The sequence below is a fragment of the Conger conger genome, chromosome 4 (genome assembly GCF_963514075.1).
Source record: "Conger conger chromosome 4, fConCon1.1, whole genome shotgun sequence".
Classification (NCBI taxonomy): Eukaryota; Metazoa; Chordata; class Actinopteri; order Anguilliformes; family Congridae; genus Conger; species Conger conger.
The window spans coordinates 60283575-60296133 of record NC_083763.1 but is presented as its reverse complement, the minus strand read 5'-3'; the positions used below and the strand labels follow the sequence as shown (position 1 = coordinate 60296133).

At 40.7% G+C, this 12559-nt stretch overlaps 1 protein-coding gene across 1 annotated transcript in view; it reads left to right on the top strand.

Annotated features, from left to right (window-relative positions):
* The window catches only part of cntnap2a (contactin associated protein 2a), a 329215-nt gene that overhangs the window by 285128 nt on the left and 31528 nt on the right, over positions 1–12559 (top strand). The window contains exons 17-20 of the mRNA XM_061239599.1: positions 1137–1355; positions 6890–7126; positions 9753–9983; positions 11242–11375. Coding sequence (XP_061095583.1) covers positions 1137–1355; positions 6890–7126; positions 9753–9983; positions 11242–11375 — 821 coding nt within the window. The remainder of the gene's footprint in view (positions 1–1136; positions 1356–6889; positions 7127–9752; positions 9984–11241; positions 11376–12559) is intronic.

The window sequence follows — 12559 nt, the reverse complement described above, 5'->3', positions numbered from 1 at the left end:
CAACACTCAACTCTCCTACCATAAATATACATTCCTATGGGACTTGTGTCATGTAGCTCCATAGAAGAATGTGAATATTAAAATTGTGAATCATTAGTGTGAAGCCGTTAGGGAGCTGAGGTGCATTTGAAAACTTCCAAACAAAATCTCAAGCCCTGCTGTGTAATTGCAGAGAGACTTTTGTCAGGGAGTGAAAAATGGATTTGAATTTTGTCAGGTGGCCATTTTTCAAATCCTATTATAAGAAGGAAATACAAGAAATGGACAATAAACACAAGCAAGCCAATAACTGCAGCACAAATCAGTTATTTATATATAATACCAAAAATACCTACTTTGCTAAAGTTTTACTCACACAGCTTTTTAGAAAATAAGGCATTCTATCCAAAACTGTTTCAGAATATTAGTTTTTGCCATGTTATCAAGTTCACAACATTAGCCCCCTGAAAATGATTGATGCCTGATGTCATAAAAACGATTGCCTCCAAATGTCTTTATGTATTCAACAACCTTTCTGACAGGAGCTGATCTTGTGATAGATGTCCATTTCTTAAAAACACATCAAGTGAAATTTGTTAATAACTAAGGGATATTTCAAAACAAAACATTGAAACACCTCAACTCAAATATTGCTGGTTGGTTTACGGGCATATGTAACTACTGAACGTATTTATCACTGTTCTAACTGTCAAATCAGCTTCTGAGCAGATTTTCATAAGAATTTGTCAGGAATCAAATTCATTTTTAACCTTTGTTCTTTGAGGACTTCGGCAAGAGAAGGCTTTGTTTTAAAAGTACTTTCTAGTGGCAACTAAAGTCAATGGCAAACTCCTTCCACTCCATACTGTGTTATTACACCCACCCTTTTCTAGACCCATTCCTAAATGCATAGGTGTCAAATCTTGTTATAATCCACCACATTTGGCAGTGCCAGTATGCTTGAGCGATGCTTAGAAGGTCAACCCAACACTACTTCTCTGTTTTGATTTTCTAATTTATATTGAGTTTGGCAGAGAACTTTTAATGAATTTTGCTTTCGATACATTAATTAATTATCTCATTTAAAATATATCAGCAAAGTAAATTGTTAAACACAGGATCTCCCCTGTGGCTGAAAGAATGCCTGTCCTCTGCAGCGCCCACGGTGGTGAGCTTCTCTTTCGACGTGGGGAACGGACCGGTGGAGCTGAACGTGCGGTCACCCACGCCGCTCAGCGATGACCAGTGGCACAGGGTGAGTGCAGAGCGCAACGTGAAGGAGGCCGTGCTGCAGCTGGACCAGCAGTACAAGGAGGTGCGGCCAGCTCCCCCGCAGGGACACACCCGCTTAGAGCTCTACAGCCAGCTTTACGTGGGTAAGACCCCCCTCAACAACACACACAGGTATAAAAACATTAAACAACCACATTCAAATTTAGATACACACACAAACACAGACACATGCATACACGCACAGACAGAAGTACACACATGCATACGTATCAGAAGCATACTACGAGACTACCTGACTCATAAGTGGAGAAACCACAGTTTCAGGGATTCGGTACTAAGACATCTTCCCGCTGTTTCACAATGCGCAAAGTTGACAGTGTGTTAAGCATGCAAGTCCCTGCCTTTTGTTCAAAGTCGAGATCACGACATTCAGAACACAGGAACTGAGAGATAACGTGACAAAACGCAGGTTCAGTAATGATGAAATGGCACAGAGTGGCAAAGATCTGCGAGGGATTATCCCAGTTGGGTTGAAATATTGAGGACTTCAGCTCCAGATTTATCTCGACAGATAGTATGGATCATAGAAAATGTCACGCAGTGGTGTAACCTGATAAATCCTTACCGATCAAGTTTTTCTGCAGTGACAGTATATCTCTTCTTCTGGTGTTGCAATGTGCTGTATTGCAGGTAATACTTCACTACACTTGCATGTGTGGCAAAAAGAAAACAATTAGTTGATGAAGGTATGAAGTGTGGTATGCTCCTCACAACAATTTGAGCCTTTTCAGATTTTGTTTGAAATGCATTTGTACAGTATTTCCACAAAGTCAACTTTGAATCCATGGTTCAAAGAGAGGTTAAATTAAATTAAATTCCTTTCATTGCTGGAGAGGATTGCCTTTCGGAAGTGCCAATCTTTTGTACATTATTTGCTAATATTAATTTCCTGAAGTTACTGTTTGGCTTTTTCTCCGATTTATTTAGGTAGTCAGTTGTGAGATTCTGAAAATTATGATCTTTGCCAGCCCTCACAACTGCTTTAATTGGGAGTAGCTGAAATAGTTTTAGCAGCATGGTGGAGAGAACTATAAATTTGACATGATAAGCCTAAACTTGATTTAAGCTTAACTTTGCTCATAGACCTTCATGGATACCAAATAATGGAGGTAGATAGGGAAAGGTTAGCTGATGTGTATTCAGTGATCAAAATGATCCAGTGTAACAACCTCTTGCTGCCATTAGCTGTGAGTCTCATTACGGGTTCTTTCAGCTGAAGTGAGAATCTTTAAAAGAGCGGTTTTAAATGGTTTTAAACTTCCATTGGGCCATTCGATTTTTTAGCTCATTCTCTAACACTAATGACTTTGAGTCACATTAGGAAGACTTGCAATGCAACTCCCCTGTTATCTTGTCTGCAGTTTAGAAAACTAGTTCAAATAATTTGACAGTAAAAAACTAGCTTGAAATATTAGTGAATCTACATTACTGTTAAAGCATGCGGAAGGTTGATTTTCAGTGGGATCAGGAAAGAGAATTTTATTTAATAACATGTTTTTCCCGGAAAAAACCGAGCATCATATTGCATACTAGCACATTGAACCGCCTATTAGACAATTACAGGAACCTTGGGGGAATGATATGTTTGAAAAGCTTTGCTCATTGTTTCCTAATTTCTGTATCTTTTACAAATACCTCATTTACATGAGCTATTCTGTAAACAAAGGATTTGGCCTTGGTAAGGATGAAAATTACATTTTGCTCAGATTAATTCTCAAAATCGTGCACCGTGCATTCTAATGCTGACATTAAATATTTGGGCCAAGTGTAATGAAACTTGACATCAAAGGCTTTTGGAACCATTCCTAATCTTTGACAACTGCTTCCCATGAAAGCTAATCTTTGGAAATGACCAAGTTACCAGCTATTTAGTATTGGTCTTTGACCCTCTGTGGGGAAGCACATCTCTTTGTTTGATCGGAGCCAGCACGAGTGAGTGCAGCTGTCAGATTAGCCAGGCACTCCACGGCTCTGCTTTCAACTTCCTGCCAATTCACTGCCTCACCCTCTTCATGGTGTCTGTTTCTTACATTGTATTGCTGTGATGCATCTAGACAATGCATTTCCTTCACATTCATCTCTGTGCCATGACATGTTCTCCACTCTTCCTCAGTCGGTCTCAACATGCTGGCTCTTTCTCTTCAGCCGTTTTAAGGTTTTTTTCAGTCATATGCACGTCCTTTACCGTATGCGTATTACATGTAAAGAGCACGTCTGGAAGCAGTATACACCTGAAATATACATTACACATAAATATACAATGTTCAAAGCAATTTTCAAATGTTTTCGAATTTGCTCTTTGAATTAATCGGTTTCCCATTCTTAAGTTGCTGCATTTCTTCATCCATGTTTATGAATTGTTTATTTATTATTTATCTTTGCATGCATTGCTTTAACTTTCTTTTGTCTATGATTTTTTTTCCTCTTGTTTTCTCTCTTTGACTTGCTTGCTCCCCTTGTTTTACCTCTCACGTTCATCTCTATCCTCTGGGGGTCTACAGGGAAGTCTGCATCCTGGACCTGTCAGGACAGTAGGTAACTTTTGTGTGTAACATGGCTCTCACAGCTGTGGCAGTCAGCCAGCTCTAATAGGAGTTACAGATAGAACAGCTGTTGATGATGTATCATATTAAACAGATCTGTCTGGATGTGAGCACTGGATACCGTGCACATATTCATGCTGTTGGACATGTGCAGAGGGGACGATTAGTGCAGATATGGTAATAATGTGTATGATAAGGGATTGTACACTAGATTAGCTCTTAAATTTGAGGCCAGGATAGGGCAGCATTTCAATTTGCATGTGTCTTTGCTGATATAGTTATATATATTGAGAGAGACATGTCCTTTATATACAAACATTGACTGAACAATTCAGTAACTAAGCCAAACCAGGACTTGAGAACTGTTAATATTCTTCCAACTGGGACCTTAGGTATTCTGGAAGAGATGAATTAATGTTTTACTGTGGAGTTGCCTGGCCTGGATTGAGCAAGTGGTCAAACAATACCGTACAACTTTACAGTAATTCTTGTACTGTGTAACTCATTCAGGTTCACCTCAGTGGTGAGTGGCCTTTGATTATGCTATATCTTAAAGGACTGTATGTTTGTTTTTATTGTTAACAAATTAAAAAGTAAAAAATAATTGGAAATGAGTGAAAATGATTTTGTTCCTGCAACTGTCAGGTCTGTTTGCCCCTTTTGCTTTTCATTTTATTTGGTTTGAAGTGCTGTCATCATGCTGTTTAATATGTTGAATTCAGTAGAACTGCGATGTCACTTGAAAAACTGTCAAAAATTTGAGTGACAGTACAATTCTCTTGTCAGCACAGATGTGGTCTCTTCATAATTCCTGCTTTGTCTTTTGTTGCTCATCTTATGACAGGGAGGCCTTTCTTCTCAAAAATTATTTTAAATAAACTTTTCAAGAAAAGTTTGAACTTTCTCATCCTTCTCCTTGTACACTTGAGCATTACTGAAGACTCTCAGCTCAGCAGTCACATCACAGAGGATAATGACTTACTATCTACACATTCATGTTGACATCAATTAACCCACGACTAGGAGTGCATTTGTCTGCTTATTTAAAGGGGTACTGCTTAAAAAATATAATATTGTGGCTTTATTTGCAGACCATTAGTATATTAATGTAGCCCTTTTCCCACTTGTGAAATGCGCTCCCATCAGCTTACAGCTCTATTAGCTCAAGACTCTGTGGGTTTGTTTAATTCGGTTTAATAGCTGCCCAGGTCACAACCAGAGAGACGGCAGCAACAGAGGAACGCATTTCACAAATCAAGGAATTAAATTAAACTACAAAGTAAAATGTTAATGGAGTCTTTAAGAATGCTGACATTTAATATGTTCCCCCAGATTACTACCCGGGCCTGCCTTGTCGTGAAGTAACTGTTAGCAAGGCACCTTTAAGATGCTATTTTCTAGGGTTTGTTTATTTTTTTATCCTTTAAGCATTATGGAGAGGATTTTAATAATGCACAACATCAAACCTTGGTTTATTGTGCCTTTCCCCTTTGTGGCTCCAGAATTAATTTTCTTGCTATCTTTATATAAATAATTTCCGCAGCTTTGCTGGTCACATAATCCTCTTAATGTATTCACTTGGTCTGATGGAAATAGTACTTTCTTCTAATGGAACATCATTTGGTGGGTATTGTTGGCTGAAGAAATACAGCCATTTTAAACCCACAAATGGTCCTCAAGTTACTTTTGCCATTCGAAAGTATTTTTGCTATTGAAATGACAAACTATTAAAGCCTTGGCTTATTGATTTTTGCTGCATTATAATGCTAAAAAAGTATCTTTGCCTGAGGGTTTTGTATGATAGAATCAGAAGTCAAACTCACTTCCTTGAAGACCTTTTCCATCTAAGTATGTGAAGTTATATTAGTACATGGTTGAATGATTTATTGAAAAAGTTAAACCTGTTGAATTAACAGAAGTTCAAGAAACAAAGAATGCGTATAATTCTGTAGAAATATTGATGGATTTTGATGCTGTTTTGTGGATGTAGAACTTGCAGGATGAGATCACATGCAATAATATGTAACCCTTTGGTAATCAAATACTTAAATTTGCATAATGAATGAAATTAGAAAACATGCATTTTGGTTCAATATGTGTTGCCAGATTGCTCCACAAATTAAAAAGCCCAAAAAGCCTCAACTCTTTGCATTTTGATTGGTTGCTAATAAGCTTTCAGCTGTGTGCAAAGGATCAAAGAATATATTGCTTCTGCAATTTCTCTTTTTTACTAGAATCTGCCCATTTATGACTGAACCTGGCAGAATGATATTCCCCAATTTTATGCACAGACTTCCAAAAGCAGATTTATATGGTAAAACCGTGGATACTTCCCCCACCTCCGCAGGTAGTAATGAATTTGCTTGTCATTCCGTCGAAACAGTGTAAATTACTGTGTTCAATAAAATCTGACACTTTTTGATTCTGCAACTTGAAATGTTTTATGGTGTATTCAAAAGCCAGTCTCAAATATAGCCTAATTAGACTGTGTTCACAGTTTGTTTAGACTTAAAATCTATTCCTTAGAGCTTGATTAGTAACCAAAAAGACTTTAGGCCTTATTCATAAATAGTTTTTAGTGTTTTTGTTATTTTAAACTAATTGGAAATTCTAACTATACAAGGCATATTACATCTCCTGGATGGCATATAGAGAGTTTAACTATTTATTTTCGTTTGTCTCTCTGAGGTCGCAAGTTAGAAATAATAAGGAAACCTAAAGGGAACCTCCACTGTAAAAAAACATGAGATTAAAATGATAAATTAATTGTAAATTAAAAGATGACACACACTGCAACTGCAATCCTGTATGCTGCAAGTTGACATGCCTTCAGAAAGTGTACACGAGTCAATAATCCCAGTGTGCATTGGTCCAATGTGTTTGTGAACAAAGGCTCTGAATTCTCTGCCTTTTAATCTCATCTTTCCTTCCAACAGTCCCTTGAGTTAATATTGTTAATCATGTTATTGTACTGTGCATGCTGGTATTTTGCAGTTTGTCAGGGTCAGTAGAGGTGCAATCTCAAGGGTTCTGCTCTTTTAAAAGCGATATCTCTCTTGTGACTGAACTCAAAGGTGCAGCAGGAGGACAGAGAGGCTTTCTGGGATGCATCCGTTCTCTTAAGATGAATGGCATGACCCTTGACTTGGAAGAAAGAGCAAAGGTCACCCCTGGCGTGAAGCCAGGTTGCTCTGGGCACTGCACTAGCTATGGGATGTACTGTCGAAATGGTGGCAAGTGCGTGGAGAAATACAACGGATACTCCTGTGACTGCACATCCACGGCTTACGATGGGGCTTTCTGCACTAAAGGTGAGCTCTCTGTGCTTTCTGCCCAAACACTGTTTGCAAGGTTAGACGAAATTAAACCAGTTTCGTTTTGAGATTGTATCAAAGCCTGTGGGCACTGGCTGTCAGCATTGAAGATATTTCACGTGTCTAAAGTTATTTTAGTTATATTGTTACAAAACCATGAACTATTATTACTTGAATGTTGTTTTGTAAGTAAGACTGAACAGAAAGTGAATAGGTAAGTAGCTGAGAAAATGGCTGATATGACATTGCATGGATACAAACATTTTTGCTTGAAGTTTGCAAAAATAAATACTCCAAACATATTAAATAAAAGGTCTATATGTCTGATCTGTTTTTGATAACTATTTACGAACAGTCACAAAAAGTGCACAAATATCTAAAGTGGGCATTAATATTTGCGTATTAATATTTTTTTTAAGTTCAAAAGGAAGGTCAATACATAATAGTATGCATAACTACTTAAAAGTACTTATGCATGTCCAGTATTAGTATTAATAGCTTTCCTAGCAAAGGGAATGGGCAATGAAGTGTGATTGCATTTCTCAGAAAAGCTTTTAAAGCCATCCTTCAATAAGAACTCTACATACTGAACTGGATACCTGCCACAACTTATCCGTTTCTAGAAATTACCATCTCTCTTTGTGGTGGACCAGACAGATCGTGTGAATGAGTTGAAGAGAGATGTGGGTAAAGTAGCATGTGCCTCACATCACAAGGCCCCTCGCTCCCCATTTGAATATGTAAATTCTGTTTGCAACATCAAAGGGTCTCACCGGCTGTGTCTGCTCTGCTGAGACCCAGATCAAGCGATGTGAAGCCTGGGGTAAAGATGGCTCCGTGTCCCATCCCCACCACTCCCCACGGAGCTCCTCTCTTTCATTGTTCGCTTTTGGCTCGGCAAAAACCTCAAATATGCACGCGCACTCATAACTGCAACACTCTTGTGTACATTTACATTTTATACATATTTACACATTGCGCCCAGGGTATTGCTGTCAATAATGCACTCCTCTTTGTGAATACCTTCAGGTGAAAGCGATCGTGCGCTCAGTGACAAACAGTTGATGCTTGGTAATGAAATGCTCTTTTTTGACACCAGTAGGCAGAAAAGAGACTGACATGACCTACAGTGTTTGTTCCTGACAGCCAGGGCTTGCCAATCACCACTGTATTATGGATTATAAATGGTGACAGTAGGGAGAAAAAAACATAAATAATGAAAGTAAGAAATCCATATTAATTACCTGTGAAAACGGCAGTGGTCGAGATAGCCATCAAGACAGTCCTCCCCCTCTTCAGTTCATCTCTCTTTGAGTCTTTGGAGAGCAGGTGTTACAATGGTCAGGCGAGCATTAGGCTGAAGCAGCACAGTTCTGGGCCCTCTGTACAGAGAGTCAGAGAAGAACAGTGGTGAATAGAAATCAGGGCTCGGGAGCAGGGCCCCGGAGTCAGCCTACCTCCTGCACTATCCTGCAATAAGTCAGCTGCTTTCGATCTTTCATCTTATTTAAGCCGTCTCATCTCATTCCTTTTTTCATTTAGTCTTTTCCACAAGCTTGATTTTCAGGGCAAATTGTAAATTGCTACTGCTGTCAAAAACTTTACGACATCCTATAAACTATTTTATGTTAGTTTGTGGACGCAGCAATATATTGTGACCCCCTTCCATTTTTTGTGGAAAAGTCCTTTCAAAGAGAGAAGGCTGCTATACTGAAAGGCGACCCCTAGAGCAGTGTGACTACATAAATGTGGTAAGTCATTATAGGGAATAACCCTCTTCCACTGCGTATACAGCACCCAGAGGAAATGTTCATGGTCTCAGTCACATGGCGTGATTCATGAAATCCCTGTGTGTGGAGTTTGCTCCATTAGTCCTCCTGATTTCCCATGGTTCTGACCGTTTGCTCCCGCGAAATGCACACAGCGTCGTTTTCCTTATATATGGCTTTCATAACACAGACTTTTTTGTCCATGCCTTTTTGTTTTATGCCAAAGATGTGCATCTGCACACATTACGTTTTAGGAGCCCAAAGAGGCATCCTATATCCCTCTCCCATGCCAACAAAGGTGTCATGGCGTGCAGAGAGAGAGTGACACTTTTTTTCCCTGGCCCTGTTTATTAGGTAAACAAGGCAGTTTTGGTGCGGCACATGTCATTGGTATAGTGGTCTCTGAGTGGAAATGAAAGGATTGATTTTGACTCCTGTGCTGTCAGGTGGGAATTGTGTTTGCATTTCGCTCTGCTTAAATGCTTCTATGGCTGCAGTGTTTACATTCTGCAGAAAGAGAACTGAGTGATATCAGTTCGCAGATGGAATGGATGGATGGAATGGACATGGTGATGGAAGATTTCTCATATGTATTTTACATATATTACATTAATGAAACTCATTTATCTCCTCATTGAAACTCATTTAAAAATCTATTTGATACTATCTCTCTGGATTGCAGTTCTAACCAAGAATTTAAAAAGGTCACCGCGTAAATATGTGGGTAGAGATTATTTTTGTAGTTTTTCATGATTATTTCTTAGGAACTTCATGCTGATGGATATATTTTTATTTGTATTTTTATTTGCTTGTGTGTGTGTATGTGTGTGTGTGCCTGTGTGTGTGTCTCTCAGATGTCGGTGGCTTCTTTGAGATTGGGGCTCTGGTCAGGTACAACTTCATGCCTGAGGCAGCACCAGCAGCAACAAAGGAGGGTAAGGGTCTCTCCCAGAACCTGGCCATCGAGGCCAATCTGACCCAGGAGGACCTGGCCTTCAGCTTCAGCACGTCCAACACACCCAGCATCCTGGTCTACATCAGCTCCAAGACCCAGGACTCCCTGGCCGTGGTCCTGCGCCACAACGGTGAGGCTCTTCGTACCTGACATGGAGGGGATATGGGGGGGTTGTGGCATCCACAGAAGTCACATTCTCCCCCTAAAGACATTTCAGACTGCATGACCAAGGGCAAAAATCACCCGCTGCTTGTGAAAAGATGTCTGGTTTTCTGGAGAACAAGGTACTAGCAACTATTGGCCTGCCCCTTATGGAATTTTCAGCATCACTCTATGTCAAAGTCCAGTTAAAATGATGTATCAAACACTATATCACATTTCAAATGTAAAGACGAACTGTGTGATTAAATTTGCCACTGTTATCACCAGCATAATATACATATTTCGAAATTTTGATTTTGTTCTGCACATTTAAAATTTGGCGTGTCCTCTCGATGTAGACCGGAGCATCAAGGCACTTTTTTATAATCGGTTCTTTCTCTCTTTAACTTTGAGCTCTTCCACATTTGTCATCATTATAAGCTCCACACAGCCAGGTCAGGCCACACTCCATTTCACTTCACGAGGAGTCTAACACCAGGCTGCCTATACAGGGACATAAACTGAGTGATTTTGTTTGGTTTGTCGTAAAAGTGAATCAAGGGACAGAAAACAGCCTCAAGGTTTCACATAAAATATGTATGGAAATGATGTTAGATGCCATGTTCCTGCCTTGTTCTTGTGTTTGTTGTGTGGGAGACATAAATCTTCTTTTTTCTTTTTCATCATAGAGAAGAATGTTTTGTTATTCTGTTGTGGCCACAGGTGAATGACATTTATATTAACAATCATAAAATTGTTTTAGACTGAACAAAGCACTGTATAACATTGACATTTAGAACCAGAGGGTTTTTCATTTAAGGTAAAATCAGGAAAAGGCACAGCCAATCAGGCTCACAGCAGCTCGGTTTTCTGAGAATGACGAGCAAACGTTAGCGCGATGACAGGGGTGTTACTGCTTCCCAGATGGAGCAGATACAAGGTGTTTATTAGCCTCGGTCTCGCTAAAATATACACAGAGGAGATGGAGGGGAGGCGGGTGTCAGGTATTCCACAGCGCGGCCTGTCTCCCGTGAGTTATGAGCAGTTCCAGAAATTTCACGACGTGCTGAATTTGAGATGGGGTTTCCAGACGAGAGGCGGTTGGGCGAGCGCTGTCGGAGGGAGAGACGTGTGTGGCGCGGCGTAGCACGCCTCCCGTCCTCGCTGTTTCTGCTTGGGATCGCATGGCTGCCGCTCAGCCCGCGATGAGTGTACTGTATCTGAGATCCGACTCCCCGCCCCGACAGGAACGCTGCAGATCCGCTACAGCCTGGGCAGCCTGAGGGAGCCCTTCACCATCGACGCCGACCAGCGCAACCTGGCCAACGGCCAGCCGCACAGCGTCAACATCTCCCGCGTCCAGAGAAACATCCGCGTGCAGGTGGGCCCAGGCTGTTCTCTGGAGCAGAGCTGCAGGGGGATGTGGGGGTCTGATTAGGGCAGAGATGTACAGCAGGGGAGGGAGTTCAGTGGGTCAGAGCTTGTGGGTCTCAGTGGGTCAGAGTTGTAGGGGGTTGTGGGTCTCAGTGGGTCAGAGCTGTTGGGGGTTGTGGGTCTCAGTGGGTCACAGTGAGGTAATATTCCGGTGACAGCAAAACACAAACAGGTGCATATAATACACCGCCAGCTTTGGTTTGAAATTCCAAAGTGAGCAGGAAAGCTAATATACACTCGGTGAGCACTTTATTAGGTATTTATTTGACTTATCTGCTGCAGTAGCCAACCCCCTTGACACGTTGTGTGTTCAGAGATGCTCTTCTCAATTCCACCATTGTAATGCATGGTTATTTGTGTTACTCTAACCTTCCTGTCAGCTTCGACCAGTCTGGGCCTTTTCCTCTGACCTCTCTCATTAACAACGTGTTTTTGCTCACAGAACTGCTGCTCACTGGATGTTTTTGTTTTTTTGAAAACTGTAGAGACTGCATGCTTTTATGCGTTTAGTTGCTGCCACATGATTAGCTGATTAAATATTTGCATTAAAAGCTGCTGTGCTGTCTACCTAATAAAGTGGTCTCTGAGTGTATATTGTATTTATATGCATCGCTGAACAACACTGCTTGTGTTTTCTGGCCACTATAAAATAATATGTATAAACAACAATATTTGGCACTTTATAGTGCTTCAGAATCCCTTCTGCTGTGCAGTGCTGTAGGCAGGTCACTGAAAGGCAGTATTGATCTATGAGCAGAGATTCAGTGTGTGCTCAAGATTTTTATTATGCCTAAATGACCAAGATATGTTTCCACCAATGCAATCAATACCAAAGCACTTCCTCTAACACAACATAAAAACCCTGATGACAAGAGGCATGCTGCCATTGTGCATTTAACTCCCCCCCCCACCCCCACCCCCATCAAATCCCCATTACTGTCACAGCCCCATTGTGTATGCTCCACAACCGCCCCTGATTGCGGAGAGGAAAACCAAACAGGCGGCATGTTCGCACAGGAATGCCGTAATAAGGAGAGAGAGGCATTCGCAGAGTGCTAATTCCTTTCCTTTAATGTCCATCCGGCGACACGTGGCTCTGTTTTGCTGGGCTTAGAAAGGCACCTCGGGTGG